Source organism: Leptonychotes weddellii, chromosome X (assembly GCF_054177405.1).
Source record: "Leptonychotes weddellii isolate Sample4059 chromosome X, ASM5417740v2, whole genome shotgun sequence".
Lineage (NCBI taxonomy): Eukaryota > Metazoa > Chordata > Mammalia > Carnivora > Phocidae > Leptonychotes > Leptonychotes weddellii.
The window spans coordinates 34,457,438-34,481,929 of record NC_138385.1 but is presented as its reverse complement, the minus strand read 5'-3'; the positions used below and the strand labels follow the sequence as shown (position 1 = coordinate 34,481,929).

Genomic DNA, 24,492 nt, shown 5'->3' with positions numbered 1-24,492 from the left:
GGAAGTTCCCAGCCCTGAGTGCCTTGGGGGCTCCTAGGCTCTGAGGGAAGGCTGGAGCTCCTGGGGCGAGCGCTGCCCTCCGGATCTTCTGCAGAGGCCGGGCCAGCTTCCTAAACTAACTCCCAGACTGAAGGGGAGGGCCGGATCCTCCGGGGGAGCCCAGACGGCGGCTCTGCCAGCCAGCCCCTGTGGTTGGAACTTTCAAAAAGACCAATGTTTCAGCAACTGATTTCTTTTCCAACCCGAACAGCAGGCCTTTCTGTCCCTCTTGCATGACTGTGGCTGTGGCATGCAGCCCCAGCCTGAGCAGAAGCAGGATTCCAGGGCTGGGGTTCCATAACACCCAAACCACTGGTCAATTCTGTTAAATAAAATCAAATAAAAAAACACCGTTTTTGGCATCAGGTGGACCCAAAGCTGGTCTCCTGGCATGGAGTTATTGTGTACCTACTGGGATGGGATGGGATGTGCACAGCTGTCTAGAGACGAAAAGTCGGAAGACCATTGGGTCAGAGAATCAGGAGACATGGTTTCTCTTTTCAGCTGGTCACTAATTGGCTGTTTGTTTTGGGGCAGGTAGGCAGCCTCTTCTGGGCCTTAGTTTCCTCATCTGTAATGGGAGGGGATCGGACCAAAGGGCTGCGAAAGCCCTGCTCCTTCTAAGCCTCCGGGTCTCTGTCTAAGATGTGTGTGGAAGCAGAAGGTGCTGGCCCCCGACCCTGGGGAGGCAGAGACTCGGGGTGTTGAAGAGGCAGCCCCCAGCTTCACTGCCCTCTGAAATCCTTGTTCATTTGTTAGCAATGCCCGTAGAGTGCCCTCATCCTTCCGTAGGTTTTGATTTCTGGTACAAATTTCAAACCTCCCGGCAGCTTGCCCTGCCCACTCACACCCCACTCTCTCCGAAGGAGGAAAGCCAAAAGCCTTCTCAGTCATTTATATCTGAGTGTGAATGAAGAAGGTTTAGAAAGCAAGCCTTGACCAGGAGACAGCCTGCCAGACTGGGTTGCAGGTGTTAGCCAGCTCTGGGCAGGAGAGGGTGTGGGACTGATGGAGCAAGGGGAGGGGTCCGTGAGGGGACTGGTGAGAGAAGAAGGCAAGGCAAGGCAGAGAAGGTGTTGTTCTGGTTCTGTATAAGACTTGCCTAAGGTACTGAAGGCTGGCTTCCCTCTACTGAAGGCTTCCTGGGAGCATCCTCTCACTTAACCTTTCCAGTCGCCCTATTCTTTAGATGAGGAAACTAAGGTCCGGGGAAGTCACTTGTCAAGGTCACAGAGTCTGTCAATGGTAGTTTATCAGATGTGAAGCCCCTGTGCTTCATGAGCACACATGAAGACATACAATGTCTTTCTCTGCTTCTTGGTGGCCCCTCCAGGGTCTTCTGCGGGGGTGGGTGGGGGGCGGAGCCCATCCCAGCTCCCTACAGAGGCCAGCACCTCCCACTCCTCTGGTAGAGGGACAGGGAAAAACAGAGGAGGACCCTGCTTCTCTAGGATCCTGGCTCCCCGAGACTCAATGGCCCTGGGCACACCTCACAGAAAATACTAGTATATACTAGCAAAGGCTCCTGCATTTGAATAGGAGAGGAAAGACACAGCATTTTGGAGACCCAGGATTTCTGGGGGCCAATTTCAAGTATCACTTTCAGTGCATCAGTTCTTTATTCTCTTCACTGACCTTCATCCTCTTCATCTGACAAGTGAGCTTTTCAAAGCCTTCCTGATCCTGATTTTCGGCTGATAGGCTATTATGACCCTTAGAGAATCACCCTACCTAAATGAAGGCTGCTTGATCTAGGCAATGAGACAATGTCCTTAGGGGCTTGCTTCTCCACGAAGGCCCCAGTGAGCCAGATGAACTCCACAATCCACATCTTAGGGCACCTTAGTGACTGGGGCCGTTCTGCCTTTCCTCACTACTGACTTGGAGTAAGAATCGCTCACTGAGGAGTACCCGCAGTGCCCAGAGTTTTAACAAGGTGACTTCCTTTTGCAGATCTCCTAATCCCAGGGGGAACCCCCTTAGCTTGTGTTCTCATGGCTTCCTGCGTCTTTCCTTTGTTACGGTCAATTGTAACGGTACAGTTATTTATGTAATTATTATTTAATGTCTGTCACCGGCACTGGATTGTAAGTCACCTGCTACAGGGATCCTGCCTGGTTTGCTGGCTGCTGCCGTATCCCTAGTGTCCAATCTTCCTTGGTTGCATGGAAGGAGGAATCCTCTTCCTCCACAAGTAGCTGGGGTGGGCAGTCTTCCTCCAATACCCCCAGCACAGGAGTGCTCCCCCAATAACAGCTCTCGAGTCCATTCCCCCACCCCATCCCAGGCCCAGGAGAGTGCGTGCTAGCTTTAATGACTGACCTCCTGTGGAAATTTCACAGGCATTTTTATTATGAAAGTGTTTTTGTGAAAACACTGCTATATACCACACACACACTTTGTTCTGACTCAGGAGCACCTGCTTCTGCCTCCTTTGCCTGCCTGTCCCCTCCTGTCCCTGGTCCTTATAACTGGCCCTCTTACACCTTTATCCAGTTCTTTATTTTTACGGCCACCACCTTCCCCACATTTATACATTATTAGAACATGCCACGGTACTTTCATTTAGCTTCTCTGAATGCTTGTTGTCAGGAAGTTCTTCCTATTATCTAATCTCAGTTCTTCATGCTACAGTAGAGGCCTGTTTCCTCTTGTTCTGTTCCTGGTGTGGTTTGGAAGCAGCTAGTCACCATCTCTGAGTTGTGACTTTTCTTATATTTGAAGATCAACCTCTCTTCTCTCTCTTCACCACCCTCCATTCCACCCTTAAACTCCTCTTAGATCTATCATCTTCATTCCTTTAGCCTGGCCCCACAGCCCCCTGAAGTCCCAGGTTTATCTCCTGCTGGCTAAATAAGTCTTGCTGGCCTTATCTAGACCCTTCACAATTAGAATCCCTTGGATCATGCTGAGCTCTCAGCTGTCACCCGCCTTGCCATTATGGTGGGGACCAGCCGCTCTCAAATGAAAGCTGTTTGGAGGCCCCTGATCAATTTCTTTGCCCCTCTCCGAGGTGTAGCCTCCTTTCCCTTCTGCATTCAGGTTGTTTTTCAGCTGGATGAATATCTGATATTTGCAGCCCAGAAAATTTACACCTTGGGCTCCAGAAAGGAGTGCAGCCTGAAGCTCTGTGTCCCACTGCCTCTGTACAATGAGAAGCATTCATAACTCAGAAGGAGGCCCACAAAGAGAAAGGAAAACCCAGACGACCCTCCCCTTTCTTTTTTCTTTACAGTAAATAATTTACAAAACCAAATTTTCCTCCCCACAGGCTATACCCACTTTATCACCGGTCCCCAGGACCAGCCTTTACACATTTCCATACTGTCATGGACTATTTTTAGCAAAGGATGACATTAAGTACTAGTCGCCCCGTGGGCTTCAAACTCATCTCTTCCTCTTGTCAGAATGCTGTTAGTCCTCCTCTTTTGGACCTGACAGCCACTCATGGCCTAGAGATATTTCCGACGATGTAAGGAGCTACCTAATGGTACAACTCCAGAGGCTCCTTAGCAAGTCCTCTGCCCAAAATGTCTCCTTAGGCCTGGTCCTGCTAATTGGAATGAGACCAGGGCTGATGATTTCAGTATTAGAGATGCATTTCTTTAGCTCAGATATTACTTCCTCAGGTAGCCTTGTCTGATCCTTCATTAAACTCTCTGACAGAAGCTTGTTCCTTTTCCCTCTTGGCACTTACTCAGTTTGTAATTATACATTCATTAGTGTGACTGTTTGGTTAATGTCTGTCTATCCCTCCCACTCTGCTGATTATTCCATGATGGCTGTGACCATGTCTCTTGTGAGTTTCCCATTCTATTCCCTATGTCTAACACTGAGCCTGGCCCAGGGAAGGTGTGCAAGAAATATGTTTTGTTGACTGAATCTATTCCTGAGTGTAAATGTGAATTCTCCAGAGCACTGGTGGGAAAGGGTATGAGTGTGACTGCCCAGCATACTAGCTGGGGGAGAGGGTCCCAGAAAGCAAGGGCGGAGTGCTGCTATGGTCAGGTGAGTTCCTTCCCCAGGTGACTTGAGGCTGGCTCCTTTTGCTACCCCAACTCCCTCTCCTATCAGCTTGAGGCTTCCCTCCTTCCTTCGCCTTACCCCAGGGCCTTCACTGGTAGGACATCTGGGAAAGAAGGATTTGAGCAAGGTGCAAACAAAGCTAAAATGGCCTCCTGCAGGGCTGCCAGCAACTTTTGTTCAAAAGTATTTGGGAAAATTGTGTATATATTCTCATGGCAGCACCCTGACTTGTCCCTGGTCCTGTGATCTACCTCAGAAGGGGCCTGGTGGAGATCAAGGCCAAGGGTGCTGAGATATGAAGCTCCCCACCGCCCCCCTCAGGCTCCTCTGGTGCCCACCCTGGACTGCCCTCTCAAGCTCAACCCACCTGGTTCCCATGAGCTTTCTCCAGGCAGAAAAGCGAGGTGCCTTCCTGCTCTCAGGCCCCAAAGGCCTTCACCTACCCAGGGCTAGCCTAGGTCCCCGAGGAGAGGGGACTGGGGGCCAGCTCGCCTAGAGTCAAATAAGAGCAATGAGAGGAGGACCAGAGTGGGCCCTCCTCTAGTTCCTGAAGCTTGGTGACTCTGGGTTTCAGTCCAGGAAGAATAGAAAGTGTTCTTGGCTTCTGTCCCCACTCCAGGCCAGCCCCTTCCTACCCATGATCCCTGCTCAACTGGCAAGGATCCCCTTCCCTGTCTCAACCAGAGAGCCCTGCAGCTGCTTCCCACCATGCCAAAGCCAACCCATTCTTACGGCCCTGCTGGAAGCCGCATCCATGGAGAGACTCTCCCTTCCTAGTTTGCTTTGGCAACGCCCAAGCTCCAGACCTGCGGACCCAGGGCTCAGCAAGCTTAAGGCCTTTCCCGCAAGGAGCAGGAGTCCCTACTGGGCCTGCAATTGCCTTAGGGGAACTGCTTTGTTCCCTGCTGGCCTTGGGGACAGCTTCTCCACCCCTCCAGCTACACCCTTAGCTCCCGACGCCCCATCCTGACTTCTGCCGCCTTGCCTGTCTTCTTCAGTGCTAGGCAGGGTAGGCACTCAATAATTCCCCAGTGGGTGCTCGAGCAACAGTGGGTCCTTGGTCAATAACTGATGGCTTGATTGACTGAAGTGCTTGATCACTCAGTCCAAGGCCCAATGAGGGGCTGCCATCATTCATTTCTCTGTGCACCTGGGTTAGCAGAGTATGTTGCCTTCAGACAGAGCAGGGTTTTTTCTTAGTCTGTCTGTCTGTCCATCTTTTTTTTACTGCAATGGACTCTGAACTGGAAGGGTAGGGGGGATAGGGAAGAGCGAGGGGCTCAAAGCCCAGGTGGTCTCAAGAAAGGGAAATTCTTAAAATCTTTAAAAAAAAAAAAATGGGCGCCTGGGTGGCTCAGTTGGTTAAGCGACTGCCTTCGGCTCAGGTCATGATCCTGGAGTCCCTGGATCGAGTCCCGCATCGGGCTTCCTGCTTGGCAGGGAGTCTGCTTCTCCCTCTCCCACTCCCCCTGCTTGTGTTCCCTCTCTCGCTGTGTCTTTCTCTGTCAAATAAATAAATAAAATCTTTAAAAAAAAAAAAAAAGAAAGAAAGGGAAATTCTGCACCTCCACCTCAGGCTCCCCAATATTGACTAGATTCTGGCTGGGATCTGGGGGACTTCCGGGGCCCAGCTCGCCTGAGCCCTGAGATGATGATCTGGAGTCTGTCAGGATCCCTGAGTCTGAGCTCTGGATACGACCATGTCTGCTGGTAATTTCCACACCACTTTTCTTTTTACTTTGTTTCCCTGTTTCTTCCTCTTTTTCTCTAACCAGAGAGCAGTGTCCCCAACTACCCTCAGCCTGTGAGCCATTTACCCACTGGCAGCACAATGATGGGCTCAGGCAAAGACAAGGGAAAAGAAGAAGAGGAACTCTTGGTTTAGTCACAAACTCGGAGCCAAGGAAGTATTAGATTGATTGGCCTACTCTGTGTTGTAGATAGTCAAATGAACTTTAATTAGAGAAATATGTCAGAGAATCCAGTAAGCCTGACTTTGCTGGGGGCTCAGTTGCACCAAGCCAGGTAATGTAATTTTCAGAATAGGCCAGGAAGAAAGCTAAGAGTCATTGTTCAGGCCAGCCTGGGGACTTTGAGGCTTCATGGAGAATGGACTGGGAATTGGCCTTCTTTTAAAAGCTTCTCCAGCTTGTAGTAAACCCTTCTGCGTGGGGTCCTAGAGCAGTCCCTGAACCAACAAGCAGATACAAAAGGAAGAGGGACTTCTAAGACGTGTCCTAGGGCCCCTCCAGATGCACCAGGCTGTCTCTTTAGCAGTGTAGGATCGGGTGATAGAAGAAGTCGCCCTCCATACCCCCCAACCCCACCCCCGCCAAATGCCCCAAATCACACTAAGTCCACAGCAGCTCACCTGCTTGCTTACATGTGCTGCTGAGTGTGGGGGCTCAGGGGGAGGATCACCTTTGCAACCTGGTACTTGCCTCTGAGCACACTGCTTGCCTGACATGATAGGGACAGCAGGCTTTTCCTTTGGAAATAGGATGAGCTCTGTAGACCCCAAGCAGGCTTCTGAATGCCTGGCCCCAGGGAAGCCTGCCACTGAGCAAGCAGAAGCTTGATGCCTCACTAACCTGGCTCAGTTACATAAGGCACTATGCGAGATAATGAGTCAGGGCCCTCAGGCTGGCCTAGGCCCAGCCTAGTCTAGGAGTGAGGCTAAGCAAGGTGAGGGAGGGTGTGGGGGGGTAAGCCAGGAAGGAGCCGCTGGAACCACTTCCCTTCTTCTCTCTCCCTTCTTCCTCAGGGATAGCAGGCATAGCCAACCAACGGCCTAGACTGCTCTGACAGGAATCCCGGCCAGACCCCTAAGCTGTGAGCAGCTGCTCTCCATCTCCCCTGAAGAGAAGACAAGAGGAAGTGGGTTGAATACCCAAGGCTATTTCGTGAGTAAATTCTTCCTTCGAGGAAGGATGGGGAAGGTCCCTGTGGGGCTCCGTCCACAAGCAGGGCCCTGATTTCAGGCTGGGCCTATCTGAGGAAAGCGGCTCCCAGAAGAGGAAGGCTGACAGTGTGCCTGGGGCATCACTGACCAAGCCTGCTTCCAGCTCTTGTTTCTCTTCTGGCTAGCGTCTGCGACATGGGGAGCTTCCCATTTGGTCTCCCATGCAGGCTGGGATCTCACCCCATTTACACCGTCTCCAAAAGGGCAACAGCCACTTTGGGGCAGGGATTTCCAGCTAGAAGGTACAAGTGAATTTGCCTTGCTCTGATAAGAGTCTCTCCTGCCTCGATTAGCATTTGGAAAAGCTTGCTTTCTACTCTCCCAGACCCCTATCTTATTCCCAATCCAACTCCTTCGCCCAGCTCGGGGTCGGCATGGTAGACAGTGGCCACCCTAAGCCGCTGCCATGACTCCTCATGAAACCCGCTTTGAGGCTGGGATCTAGGCTTTTGGATTCAAGCAGCTTCTGTTAGCCCACAGGGTTCTATGGAAGGCCTGCTCTGCCAAAGCTGTGGTCTTACAGTGAAGCCCTAACCCTTGTCCCATTATTGCAGGCATTGGAACAGCACAACATGTCCTAGGCCATTATTGCTGTCTTCATCTAAAAGGGAAATTTCGTCTTTTTGACCCCTGTGGTCATAGAATGCCTTCCCTTGAGTGCACAGAGCACACAGAGTGCTCCACTAAATGGGCCCCAGCTTCAGTCCCACTCAGCATGTTGGCTTCTCTAAGGGCTTGAGAGGCGATTGCATGACACCAACCAATTTATTATGTAAACCCAGCCAGCCATGGCAGATTATGCCTTTGTAGTTATCTTGAGGGATGCCTTACATAAGAGGAGAAAGTTCAGGTAGGAGCAGCATCACGATGAGCAAACAGTGCAATGGCCACCACCAGGTGCAGACAGACAGGGCTGGCCTGGCTCCCCTCCACCGGCCCACAAGGTGGGGGCAAGTGCTCTGCTGGGCTCCATCACTCAGAGGACGGGAGACCCTGGCAGGCTTGGCCAGACGCATCTATCTCCATTTAACCAGACTCCCTGGCCTTCAGGACCTGTCCTGGAAAGGAGCCAACACTCTACCTGGAATTGAGAGCTTGTTAGTTTATCTTTAGAAGTGCAAATACAAGCAGGAGTGTTAACCTTCTCTTTAGGCAGGGAGGGAAAATAAGGTCACCCTGGAAAGAGTTCTTTTCTGAGGTGTGGGCTCACATGGGTCCATTCCTGGCAAACTGGAGCAGTGGGTGAAATTCATGCTCTGTTCTTACCATTTTTCTTTTTTTTTAAAGATCTTATTTATTTATTTATTTATGAGAGAGAGAGCGCACACAAGCAAGGGGGAAGGGGCAGAGGGAGAGAGAGAAGCAGACTCCCTACTGAGCAGGGAGCCTGAGTCAGGGCTCTATCCCAGGACCCTGGGATCATGACCTGAGCCAAAGGCAGATGCTTAACGGACTGAACCACCCAGGTGCCCGCCCCCCTTTTTCTTTAAGAGCACAAACCCTCCAGCTACACCTCCCCAGCTCCCATGCTGCCCAGAGCCCCATGCTGCAGTGGGCCTTCCATGGACGCCAGCCTTGCCTCTTGACCTCTCTTCTCCAAACTTGGCCTTCCCATGTGTCACTCCCATAGAACCCTACTCCCAGTGAGTCGCCTCCCTGAAAGAAGGTCTGATAAATAAATCCACACGAAGTAGTCAAAGATAAGTAATGATGTCAAATGTGGCTAAAAGGTATGGTAGCCCCTGGCCATTCATGAAAGGGGCACCCTAAAACCTTTGCCAGCCCCTGATTCATGAGCATCCCAAAAGCCCATTGTTTCCCCTATAAAACTTCTATTTCCATCACTTCGTTAAACTTTTTAGAGTTCTTTTCATTGTAATCACCAGCCCTAGCTGCTGACTCAGGGAGGGGGGTGTTCCCCCCAGAGAGACAGGGGCTCAAAAAGATGCCTGTACGCTAGTGTACACGGCAGCATTTTCCACCACAGCCAAGAGGTAGAGGCGACCCAAGTGTCCGTGGACGGGTGAGTGATCAAACAAAATGTGGTTGATCCACACAATGGAATATTATTCAGTCATTAAGAAGGAATGAAGTACTGTCACATGCCACAACGTGGGTGAACCTTGAAAACCTTATGCTAAGTTAAAGAAGCCAGACCCAAAAGGCCACATAGGGTATGGTTCCACTTACATAAAATCCCTAGAGCTGACAAGTTCATAGAGACCGAAAGTAGAAGAGAGATTACCGGGGGGTGGGGGGGAGGGGAGGATGGGGAGTCAGTGTTTAATAGGTACAGAGTTTCTGTTGGGGCGATGACAGAGTTCTGGAGATGGATGGTGGTGATGGTTGCGCAAGTTCGTGAATGTACCTAATACCACTGAACTGACTGCTTCAAAGTGGTTAAAACGGCAAATTTTATGTTATATACATTTTACAGCTATATATGTATATGTTACTTACCTACTTCATATACATACATAAAACACATATATATCATACATACATATATCACATACATATACCGGCGAAAGCCTCTTAGCACATGGAATTCACATCTGTGCCTCAAGAAAAAGACAACTTCTTACATGCTGAGATTCTCATGAGGCATTCAGCCCATGACTGTTAAGTTTGCAGATGCATTTGTGTTGTTAACAGGGAATGTGCCTTAATCCAAGAGTGCCTATTCTTTGTCAGACCACTAGGTACTCAGGAAATAGTTATTTTAAATTACCTTGGGCAAGGGAAGGACTTTCGAAGCTTGATACCAAAAGCGAAAAAATCACAAAGGCAAAGAATGACAGGCTTAACCACACAGAAACCCAAAACCTCACTACAGGAAAAAAAAAAAACTCCATCCTCAAAATCAAATGGCAAATTAGTTGACAAAGGGTTGCAATCTCGAATTCGGGGTTTCTCACGGTGTGGTCTGCATACCACTGGTGCCCTGGAAGAGGAGTTTTAGATGGTACACGGATGTCAAACTGGTATTAGAGTATGAATTTAGACACTACTGCAGGCAGGTAGGAGAGTCGTTTTGCGCCTCAAATCACACCATGTAAGTGGCTACGCCCTCGGAGGTCAAATCCAGGAACATACACTTATTAAAATAATTAGTTCTAAGACTCACTTAGAGAAGCCCAAATCATTTGTATGCGAATTTTTCTTGGAAATCTGATCTCTGAATCTCCTATCTTTCTCCTTGCTGCTATATATCAACTCAATAGGGAAAGTTAAAGGAATTAGTACACGGAAAGCAATTTGACATTTTTGCTATTATTATTTTCTTTTTTAAAAAAAGATTTTATTTATTCATTTAAGTGAGAGAGAGACAGAGAGAGCACAAGCAGGGGGAGAGGCAGAGGGAGAGGGAGAAGCAGACTCCCTGCTGAGTTGGGAGCCTGATGCAGGGCTCGATCCCAGGACCTGGAGATCATGACCTGAGCTGAAGGCAGACACTTAACCATCTGAGCCACCCAGGCGCCCCTGCTATTATTATTTTCTGAGCATCTAAGTGTGGGAACCAGTTGTTGCCAGCTAGAAGCTTATTAAAGTTAGACAACGAGGGCTTTTAGAGCCAGAAGCAAACTTCGATTCAGAGTGTCTCAGACCACACTGGGCAGGTGCACTTGGGGGCCACAGGCAGAACAGAGCTGATTGAGACGCTTTGGATAAAATCTTAGAAATATATTTGAGGTTACAACATCAATGACAATAACAGACTATGGCAAAAGCTCTCATTCCAGCTCGCTACACCTTACAGATCAGAGAATTAAGGCCCCTCAAATGTCAACTTTACAAGTTTTTTTCATAGGCTACACTTATCTTAATTTTTTAAAAAGATTTATTTATTTATTTGAGAGAGAGAGAGGGAGAGAGAGCAGGAGAAGGGGAGGGGCAGAGGGAGAGAGAGAATCTCAAGCAGGCTCCATGCCCAGCTCGGAGCCCGACATGGGGCTCCATCTCAGGACCCTGAGATCATGACCTGAGCTGAAATCAGGAGTTGGACGCTTGGGGTGCCTGGGTGGCTCAGTTGGTTAAGCAACTGCCTTCAGCTCAGGTCATGATCCTGGAGTCCTGGGATCGAGTCCTCCATCAGGCTCCCTGCTCAGCGGGGAGTCTGCTTCCCCCTCTGACCCTCCCCCCTCTCATGTGCTTTCTCTCTCTCTCATTCTCTCTCAAATAAATAAAATCTTAAAAAAAAAAAAGAGTTGGACACTTAACCGACTGAGCCGCTTGGGTGCCCCATATTTTATTTTATTTTTTTACAATTTTTTCTAAAAAAATTTGGAGCTTGAACTCACGACCCTGAGATCAAGAGTCGCATGTTCTACCGGCTGAGCCAGCCAGGTGCCCCTCATAGGCTACATTTAAATTGGAAATTTTAGCTGTTTGCCCAGTATATTCTATCTGCCTCCTAAGTTTTCCAGTTTTAGAAGCATATTCAAATGATAAGGCAGTGTCCTTGAATAAAAGGGTGACCAACCATCCCAGTTTCCCTGGGACTGTCCTGGTTTGAACATTGAAAGTCTTGTTTCCCCAGACTGGAGGGTTGGTCACCCTACCTAGTAAGGACATTTTAACCACTTGATTAGTTTCTGGGCTAATATTTACCTCTGCTTAACAATTCTTTCTTCACAGACAATTCTTTATAGTGTCTGATTGATCTTAGGCGGAGTTTTGGGCTTTGCTCTTTGCTGTGAGGTATCAGGCAAGTTACTTAATTTTCCCAAGCTTCAATTTCCTTTATTATAAAAGAAAGAAGGGTGACAATAGTACCCATTTCATTGGGTTGGTGTAAGTATTAAGTGAGATTATGCAGATAGAATGCTTAGTACATATTGTAAACGTTCAGTAAATGTTAGCTATTAATCTATTGTTGTTAGTTACCTAACACAAGATTGAAGGGACTGTATTTATTTATTTATTTTAAAGATTTTTACTCATTTGCGAGAGAAAGAGAGCATGAGTGGAGGGTAGGGGCAGAGGGAGAGGGAGAAGCAGGCTCCCCGCTGAGCAGGGGCCCCCTGAGGATGTGGGGCTCCATCCCAGGACCCTGAGATCATGACCTGAGCCAAAGGCAGCCCTGTAACTGACTGAGCCACCCAGGCACCCCTAAGGGATGGTATTTAAAACACATCTTCCCACCTGCTCAGCTGGGAGTCTGCTTCTCTCTCTGCCCCTCCTCCCTGCTTGTGAACTCTCTCTCTCAATCTCAAATAAATAAAATCTTTAAAAAAATAAAACACATCTTCCCCTCACCCAGTATTTTAGAGGCACCTTTATATACGAACAAGCTGTGTGCCCATTACCACTGATTCATAGGTATATACACAGCACTGTCCATTGGGACTTCTACCAGGCTAGGAGTAAATGCATGTGGTTCAAACAACAGAAATCACACTTAAGTATTAATAAGGATTTTCCAAGACTAGTTTAAAGTTGTAAAATCTTTACAGAGGACCACACCAATAATTAAGCAGTCATCTGGTTAAAAAAAAAAACAAAAACAGTTATTGAGTACTGGCTGTCTAACAAGAAGCCGAGGGAAAACCAAGTGACTGTAAAACACCGTCCTACCCTCAAATTGCTTACACTCTTGTGATCCAAGGATTCCAAGAACTAAGCCAGGAGCCGGGGGCAGGTCAAAGTAGACAAACCAGACAGAAATGAAGAATGTGCCCCACCCTTCCTCCCTGGAATACAGGAGCCCTGGCAGCAGGGGAGTGGGCTGCAGGAGGAGAGGCAGGAGAGTTGCTTTTCTAGAAGAAGCAGCCTTGAAAGTCAATAAATTAAAGGAAAAGGACACCCAGGCAGGAATCTAAAATATCAAATCATTAAATGGAACTGAAGTAAAAGCGATGGCTGAGTTTTGAAGACAGATGCCCAAGGAATAAAGAAGTAAGAAAGAGGAAATTTTCACTTTGGAGAAGGTTGTCCAGCTCAGATACCAGAGAAGTCCTATGACCAGCAATAATGGTCTTCTACTTTGCCAAGGACCATGTCATTCTGGGCAAAACCTAAACCACATTCAGAATCTCCAATCTCTAAGGTCCCAGGGAAGGTCAAGGAAACTGAGACAATGCTTCATCCTTCTAGAACTCTAGGGTTGTTACCACAGGACCCTGTCACTCCTCAGCCTCACAGAAGCCTGAGGGCTTGCTGGTCTACTGCTCAGCTGTCTGGGACACTGAATTGCTCTGGTTCCAGGAGGCACAGGACTCAGGTACACCTTCTCAACCATTCACCCTGCTCCCTCGACCAATGCCCTCAGCACCCCCACCCCCAACCCATAATATTTCCAGGCTTTGCCAAGAACCAAGCGTCAACAGGCAGGTGTCAATGGGAGTAGGTGACGAAGGAGGTTTTTCTATTCAAGAAACCCAGACAACCAGAAAGCATCCCAAGGTGTGGGGCAAGCCAACACTGATCTCAGGCTCTCAGCCTCTTACCTCACTCACCTAGGTCCAACCCTCCTAGGCCCTGAACCTAGGAACCAGAGCTGAGAAAGCGTCCTCTCTTAAACTTCAGCAAGGCCATTTCAGGCAGTTTCTCTCCCCATAGAAAGAGTACAAATGCTACAGGCGCTCTTTCCAGGTCTTTCTGCCACCCCTCCCCCCCCCCCACTCTCCTACCATGCGGAGCAGGATTGTTAGGAGCCTGTTAGGGCTTTAGCTGGGCAGGGGCTGCCAGTGTCTGTGGTGTGAATACACTTGTAGTAATCTTTCACCAGAAAGATTCCCTGGAAACCTGTTCCGTATGCGGCCTGGTTTCTTTGAGACAATTGCTGCCTCATGAGAAACAATAAATGAGAAAGGGCTTTGATGGCCTGGAAAATGCCTTGTTCCGATAATGCTAACGAAGTTGGCAGCCCTGCTTGTGGGGCTTCGGAGGCAAACCTGGTCTTAGCACCAAGTGAAGGCAGTTCCTGCCAATGGGATTGCTTTGAAAATTTCCTACGCGTGCTTCACAAAGCCACCCAATGATTCAAAGAGTCTGTGGGTGCTCAAAATTTCTTACTACCTTGGCTCAACACACCACCTGCCCGCGACCTGGAATCTCAGAACTACAAGGAAACTTAAGAGACCAGAAAGATCAGGGAACTTGCTCAGGTTCGCACACGGAGGTAGAACTATAACTTGTACCAAAACCCTGGTCTCCCACAGCAGGGTTCTCCTTCTCTTACATAACCTTTGTTGTTGAGAGAATAAGATCCACCCCATACACGCGCGCTTACACACACACACACACACACACACACACGCACACAGACGCGCGTGTGGACACACACACACACACACACACAGTGTCCTGTCCTGATGGTTCTAAGAACACCAAACCCAGGGCTGGTGTCCTGCTTCCTCTGCCTCAAAACTGCCTCAGTTGGCTTTTACCAGGGTCTCAGACTGGAGGACAGCAGCCACCTCGGGTCTTCCCACTGTGTTTCTCCCCTCCCCCCCCCTTCCTTGCCCTTCGGCAGGATTTCTAGAAAGTCTGACCCGCACTCCAACAAAGGGCTGCGGAGACAGGGGTTCATCCACCCACCGGTCCCAGGATGCTCTCTCTGGGGCTGCTTTTAGCCATCACTGGAAATTGAAGGCCGTGATCCATGGAGGAGGTGGGGGTACCCACTTAAATTCTCACACATGTCTAATTTTTCTTATTCTTCACCCTCCCCCATATCAGCAGCAGCTTAATTTGTCTTGACATTTTGCTTGCCCTCGCTGGCCGTCAGGGCCACTCGGTAATTTGAAAGCCCTTGCAATTTCAATCCGAGTTTGCATATTTAGAAATGGTCTTCTGAGAAGGGTGAAACTCGGATCCCAGGAGCATCCTGTGGCAGAATCTCCAAAACGGCGGCTGAAACGCGCGCATTTGAGGAGGGGGTGCCGCCGGCTACCCCCAAACCGATCCAGGGCTCTGCCCACCTCCTGGACTCCAGTATTTCCCTAGGCAAGTCTCTGCGGGCACCCTTCAAAATAGGGCTCCCACGTGCCGGGCTTCCCCTCTGCCCCACCGGACTCCAGGTAGCCTAAGGGTCCGAGTCAGGTCGCGGCCACCGGGAGCCCCGCCTCCCCAGTGCTCTCCTCCCCCCGCCACCCCGTGAACGACCCGGTCGCCCCTTCCGTCAGAGGTGAGGGTCCAGCAGAGGCCGGCGCCAGCCGGGACCGCGTGCCCACCCGTATGCCCAGCTACCCACCTGTGGAAGAAGAGCAGGATGGAGAGCATGGTCTGGTCGATGTTGCGGTTGCAGATGCCCTCATTGATCAGGTAGCACGGGTCCCGCAGCACGGGCTCTAGCGAATCCTGCCGCATTATGCTGTTGAGCTTGTCTGTGTTGAGGTTCTCGAAGATTAGCTTCTCCTGCAGCTGCCGAAAGTTGCTCACGGTGGGGCTGCCCGGGTTGTTGTTCTCTCCGCTGCTGTCGCGCTGGAGCCCGCTCCGGTGGGCCAGGTCCAGGCAGCAGTTGCAGCAGTCGAGACCGACAGGTGAGCGGCAGTCGGTCTTGGGCTGGGCCATCTTCTCAGGCTCGGGGGCCGCTTGGCCCTCGAGGTCAGGGTCGGCTGGCAGGTGCGCGCCCGCCGGGCTAGCCTGAGGGGACTCCAGGGTGTCTGGAAAACACAAGCTGTGAGAAGAGTTGGAAATTAGCGCCCAAAGCCAGCCACCCTCGGCTCGGCCCCCTCCTGGCTGTGCTGCTCTGGGTGCGAATAGAAACAGCTGGACAAACAGCTCTGAGCGGATCCTTCGGGCTCACTTCCTCCTCTTCCTCCTCCTCCTCCTCCCCCTCCTCCAGAGGCTGGGGCTGCCCCCCCCCCAGGTGCCACACGCGGCCCTAGCGCAGTCCCAAGTTTCCCAAGTGTGAGCGGGGCTCGGCGGACCTGTGGCAGCAGGAAGGGCGGGCAGCAGGGCAGAGGGAGAGCCGGGGCGCGCCCTCGCTCCCTCCCTCCTTTGCTCCCTCCCTCCCCGGCTCGCTGGCTCTCCCGCTCTCGGGCTCCCCTGGGCTGTGCCGGCTGAGCGGTGGCAGGAGCCGAGAGCGAGGGAGCGAGGGAGCCAGTGAGCCAGAAGTCAGCACAGGGCTGTGACAGCATGTAAATTACCCCAGGGGGGCCGGCGGAGAACGCTGCTCCGCCGCTTCCCCGGCGGCCGCCTGGGTCCTGCCCCCCCAAGCCCCCGCCCCCGCCGCCCGCACCCTCGCACCCACACAGCCGCTCGCACCCTCGCCCGCGCTCCCGGGAACCCGGCCCGGCTCTCCCCCCGTCCGCGCGCCCGGCGCCGCCGCTCGGGCTCTCTGGCCGCTCAGGGCGCATCCTCCGTCAGAAATCTACTCGTGGCCGGCCGGGGACGCCGCGCCACCCCGTTCTCGATCTCCGCGGGAGGGCAGATGTTCGGCGTCCCACCGAGGACGGGTCCCCCTGCAGGAGAGACGCCGCCCGCGCGAGCCCGTTTCGTCGCTGCCTTAAACCGCCGCCCCGCCACCAGCCTGTTTGCGGGGGGGGGGGGGTCTGCCGACAGAGAGAGCGGTTACCCCCGCGGGGAGTCTGAGAGTGCCCGGCACGCTCTCGCGGTGCCCGGGGGAATGCCTTAAACAAAACTCACGGAAGCACGCTCAAACTCGCCTCGGCTTCTGCCCCCTTCTTCTCACTGATCGTCCCCTCTTTCCCCCACGCGCGCTCTCCTCTCTTCCCTGAACCCCATCTGAGGCGATCTCTGCCCGGGCTTCCGGGAATGCCAGCTCCCCGGGCGGCTTCCCGCTGCCTTGCCCCTTCTCCCTCCCTGGGCTCGCGGCTCCGTTTGCCCTTCCGTCTCTGGGCGCTTCTCCTCCACTCTTTTCCCTTTCTTTCATTTTCTTTCTTTTCCGTATTTCTTTCTTTACCCGTTTCCGTTCTTCTTCCTTTTCTTTCTTGCCACCCCTTTCCTTATTTCTTTTTGCTCTTTCTCTGCATTTCCCCAGTTCCCCGCTCTTCTCCCCCATTCCCCGTCTTCTCCCCTCGTTTTCTTTCTGCCCCCTTCATTTCCCCCGTTCGATTCCCCCCCGCGCGTCCTTCGCCTCAGCACCCCCGCTCTCTCCTCAGGTCCGTCCCTTTCTCCTCACTTCACTTATCTTCCCCTACTTTCCCAAGCTTGCTGCCCCCCTTTTTCCGATCCCCGCCTGCCACCTTAATTCGTCTCTGTCCTCACCCTTTCGAGAGCTGTGGTGAGGAAATGCTCATGGGCACTGGGGGTGGCGTGAAACTGCGAGCCGAGGGGTTCTTGGCTCCGAGGAGAGGGTGATTCTGGGGCCGAGGAAAGGTGAAAGGTCAAATCCGTGGAGAGCAAGGCAGGATGGTTCCTCGGGTCATACCCCCGCGGGCTTTGCGAGATGTGGGCAAGGGCTGGGTGGGCAAGTGCAGGCTTTCAGGGTGGCTCAGGACTCGGGGAATTGGAATACTCTGAAATGGGGAGGATTCAATAATTATTGGCTCCTGAAAAAAAATTCCAAATATTCATGATGTTCAGTTTTCACATAAAACTCAAATGGATTTCAGTTTCACTCAGCGCTCCCCACCCCCCTCCGGCTCGCTTTTTTTTTTTTCCACAAGCCCGTGGCCCTCGCAATAGAGTAGCGTATACTGCCATCTTGTGTTTCAGCCCTGGAACATTCCGTGCCTCGGTCACGGAGTTCAATCTCTGGGAGACCGCAGAGGTGCCTCCTAGTGGAATCCACACTGCATTGGTTCTGTGAGCGGGAGGAAAACGGAGGCAGATCCATTACGCGAAAAGGGGGCCCCCATGACCGATCTGAACACCCGGACACCAGTCAGGGCCAGAGCCACCCTCTTTCTCGTGGAGCTTCACTTGCCTGAGTCCCTGCAGATTGGGCTTTCCACACATTTGAAATTCCTTCTGGGTGCCACAAGCAGCAGCCCTGTGACTAGGAGCAAAGGGCAGCCAAATAACTCCCGTTCCCAGGGCCCTGTGGGTCTTGTGTGGGGGCCCCACAACTTGCGGAAATGGAGGGACCGAGGGAAGAAGGGAGGGCAGTGCTCTCTCTGCTGTAGGGGCCAGAAAACCAGAAATTAGCTGTATCTCTAGCTCCCGACAAGATCCCAGGATCAGAAATAAAGAGGCTTTTGGAGGTCACTGACCAGACCTGCAGAACTGAGAGCATGGTCCTTATGCTCTCACAGACTGCTGAGGATTCAGTTTGGTCTCTCAAAAGCCAATGCTTCAGATGCGTTAATCGCCCCCCCTTTTCTTCTTCTTCCCTGTCTTTTTTTTTTTTTTTTTTTTTTTTAGTGTTCTTGGGTAAAAGCCAGAGGAGGTAGTAGAATATGAAATTTCATATGCATTGTGCAGACTTATAGCCTACTGAATTGTTTTTTAATTACAGCGTTTATGATTTTCCCTCTTGTTTATAATTATTTTATGTTAAACATTATAACAAAATATATTAGCTCCATAAATGTTTACTTAAGTTGTGTTTTGAGAACTGCTGGGGCCTTTTGCTTCTCTACTTGCCTGAGTCCTCTTATCTTTGTGCATAACCTTGGGACGAGGCCCTGGTGGAAGTATTTCCTTCTTGGCATTTGGCACCATTAAACTCAAGATTTTGTCCCCTTGACATTTCCCTTGTTGTAGTCCTTGCTCTCTAGCAGTGTTGTTAATAATTCAGTGCAGCTTTGCATACTATATCCAGGCTGATCAAGAGCAAATATAACTTAGATATAGAAAAATCTGGATAGTTTAGGGAGAGGGTCAGAAAGCTACCGTGTGTTTGCATACAGATCCAGCTTGTATTGACACATAGTATACCTCCACGGGAAGGCTGACTGGGCAGGACCCCCTCGGCTCCTCTCTGTGAGGCCTCCCTTTGCTCACAGATACTCTGTTGGATGGAGACACTCCAAGCTGCAAAATGCTCTTGCGTAAACCCAGCGAGCAGAGTTGGGGCGGGGGGCAGTTCTACATGGAGCTGATGGTGGATTTCTGGGTGGAGCAGAAAGGGAAGACAAGGGGCAACTCGTTCTCAGATGGGGTCATTCAAGAGTCACTTGCTCTGCACTTGGCCTAAGCCTGGCACAGTGTTAGTGGAGATTCCCAGGTAAATAAGACACAGCCCAGGCCTTCAAAGAACTCATGGCCTCGCTGGCAAAACAGATACATCAACAGACAAAAACAGTACAAATGAGCAGTGATGATTAAGGCCTGGTGTGTGGTGGGACCAAGTGCCATGGGAGCATGGAGAAGGTGTCAGCTCTGGAAGGAGGGAGGGGCAATCTAGGTGGAGAGAGCAGAGAACAGGGGCGGGGGAACACTGTTGAGGGCAGCAGGTATGCTGGGGTGGGGTGGGGTGGGGGGTGTGGATTACAAAACAGGTCGGTGTCCTGGGAGAACAAGATGAGAGATGGAATAGTGAGAGGTTAGGCTGGGAAAGGATGAGAGACCAGGTCTTAGAGGGGTTCGTGAGACGTGAGGGGGGTCCTCTCACTTCACAAGTTGGCCATGCATTTGGCAGGTGTTAAAAAGGATAGGGGGTGCCTGGGTGGCTCAGTGGGTTAAGGGTTAAGCGTCCGATTCTTGGTTTCAGCTCAGGTCAAGATCTCAGGGTCATGAGAAGGAGCCCAGTGTGGGGCGGGCTCCGAGCTCAGCGCAGAATCTCCTTGAGATTCTTTCCCTCTCCCTCCCCCTCTGCTCTTCCTACCCCTCTGCTGCTTCTCTCCCTCGACTCCCCCCGCTGCTTGCACTCTCTCTCTCTCAGATAAATAAATAAATAAAATCTTTTTAAAAAAGGATAGGTATCATTTATTTAGTCTCTGCTATGTGCCAGGCACTTTATTTATTTTTTAAAGCTTTTTCTATTTCCTTTTTTTTAAAGGTTGTATTTATTTATTTGTCAGAGAGAGAGAGTGCACAAGCAGGGAGAGCGGCAGGCAGAGGGGGAAGCAGGCTCCCCGCTGAGCAAGGAACCTGCCCCACACAGGGCTCCTTCTCATGACCCTGGGATCATCACCTGAGCCGAAGGCAGACGCTCAAGGGACTGAGCCACCCAGGCATCCCATGCCAGGCACTTTACATATATTATCTCATTTAAGCCTCATGACAACCCTGTGAAGCAGGTACTAAATTCCGGTGATGAAATGGGCTTGGGAAAGTTAAAAAAGCTCTCAGGTCACATACATCATAAGGCAGACATTCGAATTTGAACCCACCACAGCTTCTGATTTGGAAGTTTGTGCCGTTAATAATTAGGTGACTTTGTAATGATGGGTTTATCAAACATTTACAAAGTATGACAGCTGTTTTTAAGAAGATTGCACCCTCAAAAAAAAAAAGGTGCCATGAACGATTTACTAACATATTTAAGGATTTGTATTTGTATTGTGGAGAGCCAGGAAGGATACTGGCAAATCTGGTATAATAATTAATACTCTAATAGCTGAATTTTTTATCACCTCCCATGTGCCAGGCGCCTTGCTAAGTGCTTTACGTGGCGCCATCCAGTTTCATTTATCACAACGATCCCGCGAATTAGATACTACCATCCTCACTTAAGGGACGGGGAAACTGAGGCACAGAGAGGTTATCCAGCATATCTAGGCATTTGAAGTCTAGCTAGGTTCAAGGTAAGGCACACAAACAGTGATTTTCAGGCAATCCCGTTTCCCTACCCTCGAAATTCAATTTTGTTCACCTTTCTTCACTGAGAAAGCAGATTGCCCTTCCTGAAACTTTTCACAATTGTTCATCACAGATTTGTAGATTGTTATAGCCAGCAAGGGTTTTAAAACCTGGATCAGGGGTTCTCAAACTTATTTGTGCCAAGGACAACTTTGATGGTACAGTGAAGCCTGTGGACCCTTTCTCAGAACAATGTCTTTAGATACATAAAATAGAATATGTGGGATTACAAAGGAAATCAATTACATAATTATACCATTATCCAGGGTGCCTGGGTGGCTCAGTCGGTTAAGCATCTGCCTTCGGCTCAGGTCACGATCCTGGAGTCCTGGAATCGAGCCCCGCATCGGGCTCCCTGCTCAGCCGGGAGTCTGCTTCTCCCTCTGCCACTCCACCTGCTAGTGCTCTCTCTCTCTCAAATGAATAAATAAATAAATAAATAAATAAATAAATAAATAAATAAATAAAATCAATCTTATATTGTTATGCCATTATCCAAAGATCAAAAACAGGAAGTTGTGATATAGTTATAAAGTGCTTGTTATTCATGTAGTAAATGCCAAGATCTAGCTGCAGCTATGATAACCATGGTAACTTCCAAGTAATGAGTGTAACAAGTCTTGAAGGACACCTGTAATAACAGTAACGTGACCTAAAACTGTGATTGCCACCAGCGATGACGTCACAGCTGCTGCTAATGCTACTGTGATCTGTTCTCCGCATCTGTAATCGCAGGAAATCTGAATTTCAGTTAGAGGTTGCTGAAAAGGGAGATGTAACATTTTCCACTGAAGTTTATTTATCCTCTGAATTTTTAAGAATCCTTGCTCTAGACCATCCACCTTGTAATATTAAAACAATAGCTAGCACGAACAAGCCTTGAGTACATGTGAGCTACTGTGCTGGGTCTTTACAGCCATTTCCCATTTATCCCTCATAGCAAGCCTATGAGGTAGCCTTGTTTTATAGCTCTGAGAGAAATGGAATTAATTTTCCAAGGTTACACAGCTGGCAAGTGGAAGAGAATGACAGAAATGTATTTTCTCACAGTTCCAGAGGCTAGAAGTCTGAGATCAAGGCGTTGTGAGGCCTCTCTCCTTGCCTTGTACGTGGACACCTTCTCTCTGTGTCTTTGCATGGTCTTTCCTCTGTGTCCGTAATCCAAATTTCCTTGTCTTGTAAGGACATCAGTCATACTGGGTTAGGGCTCACCTTAATGAACTCATTTTAACTTAATTACCTCTTCAAAGACCCCCATCTCCAAATATGGTCAGATTCTGAGGTCCTGGAGGGTTAGGACTTCAACATATTGGATTAGGGGGAGGATATAGTATAGCGCATCGCAGATCCCAACCACAAGGACTCAGATTTAGTAGGTCTGGAGTGGGGACCAGGGGTTTATAGGTTTGTTTTTTTTTTTTTAAAGATTTTATCTATTTTTTGACAGAGAGATAGAGAGAGAGCACAAGTAGGCAGAGAGGCAGGCAGAGGGAGAGGGAGAAGCAGACTCTCCACTGAGCAGGGAGCCCGACGTGGGGCTCGATCCCAGGACCCCAGGATCATGACCCGAGCCGAAGGTAGCCGCTTAACCGACTGAGCCACCCAGGCGCCCCCAGGGGTTTATAGTTTTAATAGGTCCCCAGATGTTTTTGTTTTTGTTTTTGTTTTTGTTTTTTTTTAGAGAGAGGGAGAGAGAATCTTAAGCAGGCTTCAAGCCCAGAGCAGAGCCTGTGGCGGGGCTTGATCTTACAACCCTGAGATTGTGACCTGAGCTAAAATCGGGTATTGAGGAGGACAGGTGCTGTGATGAGCACTGGGTGTTATACTTAACTAATGAATCATTGAACACTGCATCAAGGACTAATTATGTACTGTACAGTGGCTAACTGAACATAATAATAAAAAAAATTCACCTCAAAAAAAAAAAAAAAAGAGTCTGACGCTTAACCGAGTGAGCCACCCAGGTGCCCCTCCTCACCCCGGGGGATTTTTATAGGCAGCCAGGTTTAGGAGCTATTATTTTCCCAACCACAAACTTTCTTAGCACAGTGCTTGGGCATGGTTGATGCTCAATAAATATTTGTTGATTGACCAAGAGGAAATAAAATATGGAGATGAGCAAGTGAGGGAACTTTTAAAGTGTCCTTAAGGATCATCAAGTAGAAGTTAGATAGTTAGAGGTCTCAAATAGACACCTCTGTTTGCAGATAGGGAGCTGGACCTGATGAACCCAATGTCCATCCCTTCTTACTTTTAGTTTTTTATAATCAAAAAGGACGAGGTGCAAATTTATATGCAAGTGTCAAGAAAACATGAACTAAGAACTGATGTGAATGGGATAGAGTTAACAAGAAAACAAAAGTAAGATCCTACATATGTAGGATATTTGAGTCTTTGTGATTGTGTATTTACTTCTACCTGGAGCTTTGCCTATTGTTGATATTGTGCGTGCGCATGCGTGTGGGGGATGTTGGAATATGGTTGTATATGAGTGAGGATTTATATAGAAGGGTATGTGAATGGGTACTTGTATCAGGTTTCTTTTTAGTTTTTTTTTTTTTTTTTAAAGATTGTGTTTATTCGAGAGGGACAACAGAGGGAGAGTGAGTGGGAGAAGCAAACTGTCCTGCTGAGCAGAGAGCCCGACGCAGGGCTCGATCCCAGGACCCTGGGATCATAACCTGAGCTGAAGGTAGACACTTAACTGACTGAGCCACCCAGGTCCCCCATTATATCAGGTTTCTTAATCTCACTTGAGGGCCACTTTACTCTTCTGCATAGAGCTCAATAAATGGTAACCCATTTTAATAATTTTTAAAAAGTAGTAGTAATATAAAGCCCTGGTACTCAAGAATCTCTAGTTTTTCTAGGTATTCTTCAAATACTGATTTATTTTACTATAGCTTGGTTTTCCATCCCCCTATTACAACTGGGATTTGCTCTATTCAAAATAGACACATTTTTTTCTCTTGCTGAAATTAAAATATATCCCCCTGTGGAAGGATTCTAGCTAAACTGTTGACAGTGGTGATCTCTAAGGAGGAGGGTGGGATTAGGTGTGGGGGGAAAGGAGTAAAGGAGAGGGACTTTCTAGTGTTATCATTTGCCAAAAAATTAGTACGTTGTACTTATATAAGTTAAATACTTGTGTTATTAAAGTAATACAAGATTATTTTAGGAAACTGTTGGTGCAGGATGGTATGAAGAAGCCTCAAAATTCAGCCACAATTCTGCAAGCCGAGAACAACTTTTATCTTAGCCTCCCTCTTTATAGAACTATTTCATGGAGGTCATATATTATTGCATCCTAATATCTACAGTGTTTTCTTCTGGAGCTGAGAGAGAGAGATAGAGGGAGAGAGGAGGTGAGGGAGAGAGAGAGAGTTATGAGATAAAAAGGTGTGATAGATGGAAGCACAGGGTGGTGATTGAAGGAACACAGGGTGGGCATACCTAAGCCAGATTGGAAAGGTCAAGGAAGGCTTCCTGGAAGAGGTGATGCCTTAAAGATGAATCGGGAACGCTGAGCCCATTTTCTAGTGCCCAGGAAGCGTTTACCTAATGTGATAGTGGATTTAAAATACTTAGTGCCGGGGTGCCTGGGTGGCTCAGTCGTTAAGAGTCTGCCTTCGGCTCAGGTCATGATCCCAGGGTCCTGGGATCGAGCCCCGCATCAGGGTCCCTGCTCAGCGGGAAGCCTGCTTCTCCCTCTCCCACTCCCCCTGCTTGTGTTCCCTCTCTCGCTATATCTCTCTCTGCCAAATAAATAAATAAAATCTTTAAAAAAAAATAAAATAAGGGACGCCTGG

General features: G+C 49.4%; 1 protein-coding gene across 5 annotated transcripts in view; it reads right to left on the bottom strand.

Moving 5' to 3' along the window:
* TSC22D3 (TSC22 domain family member 3) overlaps positions 1 to 17,287 on the bottom strand; it is a 63,852-nt gene extending 46,565 nt beyond the window's left edge. Inside the window, exons 1-2 of one of the 5 annotated variants that reach the window (XM_031041380.2) lie at positions 17,204 to 17,287; positions 15,225 to 15,650 (exon numbers count right to left, since the gene is read on the bottom strand). In XM_031041380.2, the coding sequence (XP_030897240.1) occupies positions 15,225 to 15,650; positions 17,204 to 17,235 (458 nt within the window). In that variant the 5' untranslated portion in view covers positions 17,236 to 17,287. Of the gene's footprint in view, positions 1 to 15,224; positions 15,651 to 15,903; positions 16,054 to 16,240; positions 16,379 to 16,621; positions 16,638 to 16,898; positions 16,965 to 17,203 lie in introns of those variants that run through there. The other 4 variants (XM_081808447.1, XM_031041381.2, XM_031041379.2 and 1 more) reach the window with 4 other exon arrangements.
* Positions 17,288 to 24,492: the final 7,205 nt, after the last annotated feature.